The sequence below is a fragment of the Petaurus breviceps genome, unplaced genomic scaffold, assembly GCF_028583685.1.
Source record: "Petaurus breviceps papuanus isolate PSGF00001 unplaced genomic scaffold, PetGlider_PUasm1.0 98, whole genome shotgun sequence".
Lineage (NCBI taxonomy): Eukaryota > Metazoa > Chordata > Mammalia > Diprotodontia > Petauridae > Petaurus > Petaurus breviceps.
The window spans coordinates 62,092,846-62,097,198 of NW_027187460.1; the positions used below are offsets into that span (position 1 = coordinate 62,092,846).

At 35.2% G+C, this 4,353-nt stretch overlaps 1 protein-coding gene across 2 annotated transcripts in view; it reads left to right on the forward strand.

Annotated features, from left to right (window-relative positions):
* Nucleotides 1-2,691, forward strand: part of ANKRD46 (ankyrin repeat domain 46) — a 37,642-nt gene extending 34,951 nt beyond the window's left edge. For both annotated transcript variants that reach the window (XM_069081086.1, XM_069081087.1), the window contains exon 5: nucleotides 217-2,691. In XM_069081086.1, the coding sequence (XP_068937187.1) occupies nucleotides 217-433 (217 nt within the window). In that variant the 3' untranslated portion in view covers nucleotides 434-2,691. The remainder of the gene's footprint in view (nucleotides 1-216) is intronic.
* The last annotated feature ends 1,662 nt before the right edge of the window (nucleotides 2,692-4,353 follow it).

Consider the following 4,353-nt stretch of genomic DNA (forward strand, 5'->3'; position numbering starts at 1 on the left):
TGTGTGTGTGTGTGTGTGTGTGTGTGTGTGTGTGTGTGTGTGTGTGTCTGTCTGTCTGTCTGTATTTGTGTTAGAAAGTTGGATTTGCTATTGTTTTCACAGGAGTTGTGATATGGGGGAAAGAGAAGTTCTTGCTACTTGAGGTATTTGGAATAACTAAAGAATACATTGTCTTATCTTTCATAACTCTCATTCATATTTTTATTCCTTTTGCAGTGCCATGGAAAGCCATTCTCTCCTTAATCCCAATTTGCAGCAAGGGGAAGGAGTCCTCTCGAGCTTCCGCACCACATGGCAGGAGTTTGTGGAGGATCTGGGCTTCTGGAGAGTGCTGCTCCTGATTGTTGTCATTGCACTGCTTTCTCTTGGAATTGCATACTATGTCAGTGGTGTTCTTCCCTTTGTGGAGAATCAGCCTGAACTGGTACATTAGTCATGGAGAGAAGGCAGGTGCCCCTTGCCTGCTTATCAGCTGTGTTCTGAGTTTCCCAAAATGCTTCTCCTAGTGCAGAGCTAGTACTATATTATTTGGCTTTTATACTATTTAGTGTATTGTTATTCAATAGGAAGGGAGATTTATTCATTTGAATTAACTATTCTAAAGTCTAAAGTATTTCAAAGCTACCTCTGACACATTCCAACATTTTAGTACAGGCTAGGACTAGCACCAGCCAGTTCTGGTGAAACATAAAGATTAATAAAGAACAAAAATAAGATGGCTAATAATTGTTAATCCAGGAATCTTATCTTGTCACAAGTACCAATTAAATGCAGTTTTTTTTTTAAAAAGAGTTGATATGATACAAGGTATTCTCATTGAGGCATTTCCCCCCTTTGTAACATTTTACTTACTTTCTCCAGGGGCAGGAGGGAAAGAAGGATGAAAAACTCACATGTTAAACTGATAGCATCTATACTTACCCTTATAACACTGAGAGGTAGCATGGGCAGTGAGGCAGCTAGGTGGTGCAATGGATGGAGTGCCAGCCTTGGAGTCAGGAAAACTTGAGTTTGAATCCTGACTCAGAAGCTAGCTGTGTGACCCTGGGAAGGTCATCTAGCTTCTTTGGGCCTCAGTTTCCTTATCTGTAAAAATGAAGGGCTTAGATTTGATGACCTCTAAAATCCCTTCCAGCTCTAAATCTATGACCCTAGTAGATAGAGGACCAATATTTCAGGTCAGGAAGACCTTGGTTCTAGTCTTCTTTAATCTAACATTTATTGACTGGGTGACCATGGGCAAGCTACTTAACCCCTTGCTACCCAGGTAACTAATACTGTACATTATAGATAAATTGCTGATCTTCACTCTTGGACCACCAGGAGTTCCCCACAGCTATGAAGCCGCATGTCTGGACTCCCTCAGATATTTTCTTGTTCAGTCACGAACCAAACAAAGCTTTGGGAAGTAGCTACATTTCAGTCCTTACTTTTTGTTTCCTTTAGAAGTGATTGAGTCAATCTTATGTTTATTTATTTGTTTTTCAGGTAATATTGTGTTAATGGTGTTATAGTATCTTTGAGGGGGCGGTTGTGCTGTTTAATTTGTTTTTTATTTTCAGGCTGCTTTGGTATCTATGCAAAACAAGCTTGAAAAGTTCAGTTTTCCCTGTTTGATATCCCATTTCTTCTCCAGTGTTTCATTTCAAAAGCCTCCTATTCATCAAAAATATGTCAGAAAACCCATTTTCTTCTTAATGGTTGGAGGAAAAAAGATTGTGGTGCAAAATATTTGGCTGTCAGTTTAATTCTGCAGTGCTATTATTTTAGTGATAAACTTCATCTTTTAAGACAGTTACATTTTCACAATTGCATCATATAATGTTTTCATTCTCTTGTTTATGATCTTGTTTGGAGGCCTTGTTATTATTTTTGTAACAATGTCTTCAATGTCAGTAGTTCTCTGATGGCACATACTGATGGGTTATTTCTGAGTTAGCATTGGTGAACAAAATTGTCCTGGGTATTATAAACATTTTGTGGATGGGTATGATATGTAAATTCATATCTGCCCCCCCCAAACCATATTGTAACTTCAGCGGTAAGGCTGAAGGCCCCATTTGTCAATAATTCTGGAATGTTATAAATCATATTATTAGGTTATTAAGAAAAAATCTGAATGTTTGAAAATTATTCGTTGGAAGAAATGAGAAAATTGTTTTGAACAAACTAATGGCTTTATGTCTTAGAACAAAAGTATCTAAGCTACTGCTAATTGAAGTGTTTCTGGAATTAGAAATTGTAGAATAAAATTATGCATTTTGCTTCTCTTATTCTTTTCATGTCTTCATATGGTTTTTGGTTTTGTATTTCTGTGTCCAGATTGAGGCTGCTTTATATGATTTTATCTTTACTAAAAGATCTCTTCTGAATTTCTTGATAAAATTACTGCTTCACAATAGGCTTGTACATAGGCTTATTTTTAAGTTAGATGCAAACAAAACCAATCCTAGTTGGCATAAATACAGCAAAACTAGAAATAATCTTAAAATGGAATCCTCTAAAGCCTAATTAGAAAGATATTAAGAATGAATGTAAATCAGCAAAGATGTACACAATTGGTACACAGATATGTCACATTTTTAAAAGTTACAGATTGACTAATGTTTCCTTCTAAGTGCTATGCTCTTTGTAGACCTTATTCTGTGTATTGACTAATACCATCAATAAACATGTTTGTGTTTTCCAGGCTTTGGTGGTGGTTTTTTTGGTTTTTATTTTTGTTTTTTTAGTTTATTTCTGTATCACTGTAGTCACTTTCCTTGCTTGTATTAGTTCTTTTCTTTTAAATTGAATTTTACAGTGGGTTAATACTGCAGAATTAGAATGGGCCCAAGACATCCTTTCAAACATACTTAGATGGAACACATACAGTCTGAGAACATTATTCTGACTGATAGTCTCTGTGAGTTTTCTCTGTACAAGAATACCTAGACTAATTTAGATAAATCATTTGCCAGTCCAATATTTAAGGCCCTTTCTAGCTATCTCTGCTCCCTGTCCCCTATCATGCCATGTTACTTCCTTCATCAACCTTCCACACAAGCCAAAGTTATCTGTTTTTTATTCCTACCCCTTCTTCTGCCCTCCCCCCAATCTCCCAGATCACCAAGCTTTTCAATTATCTATCCCTCCAATAATTCACCTCTACCAATCTATGTGCTTAAACTCCTCCAAAGTCCAGTTTAGACTTAGCATCTTCAAGAAAATTTTCCATAAGTAATCAAAAACCTGACTTCTCTCCTTTGCATTTCCTCAGCACTTACATACAGTGAACACATGGAATTGCATTTAGTTCAACAAACAGGTACCAAGTACTTACTATGTCCCTGGTACATCTAATTTGCATTCACTGCTCTGTTGCTCTGTAAAAATATTTTTCATTGGTTTTATGGGAACATGTTCTACCTTTTACTAGATTATAAACTCTTTGAGAACAAGGATTGTACCCTCTTTCTTTTGTATCCTCCCAACCATCCCTAGAGTATGGTTTTCCATGTTGTAGTTGATTAAACAATTAATGCTTATTGAATAATGTTGAAAGATTTTTCTTTTAGGTATGATGCATTGTTCTCTGTAGTTAGAACAGAGGTTTTTTTGACATGTACTTTATTTTTTTCTTTATGTGTAAACTCCTAGTCACCTTCCTCATCGAATAGGCAGGCTGTTTTATCTTTTTTAAAATTGAATTAAATTTTTATCAGTTTCTTTCTTTTTTTTTTTTTTTTACAAAGGAACATTTGGATTTCCTGAGATAGTTGAGTAGTGTCTAACTAATGAAAATCATCTCTTAGATTATCCTCATCTAGCACTCTGGTAAAAATCATTTGAATAGAGGTTTAAGAGTGTACTTCAAGGATTTACATCCAGCCTTTTATGTCTCCTTATACCAGTAGTTTAAATTAACCAAAATTATATTAAAAGATATAATAAGTAAAATCAATCCTTTCATTCTGTTCCATGTCCTTTGAACATCAACAAAATACTGACATTCTAACCAAGATGATATTCTGCTCTTTGGCATAAATTTAGATAATGCTTAAGTTTCTGTAACCTAATTCTCACTTCTTTAGTAAGGGAGGCAGGAAAGGAAGTGTTATAAATCTACATTTTTTTTCTCTTGTTATTTTTTAAGCAAGCCTTTTTACTACTTGGAAAGCTGTTGTGCTTTTTTCTTTCTAAAATAAAATTCTATTCATCTTCATGCCTGAATATAAAAAGTATTGTTATTATAGGTTGCTCTTTCCTAAATACTTTGAACAGTCTTAAAAGGTAATTAAAAGGTGCTGCAGCAGCGTTGCCACATTTTCTAATCTCCAGTGACAGTGCCTCCTTGTTAGAGTTACCATTTCT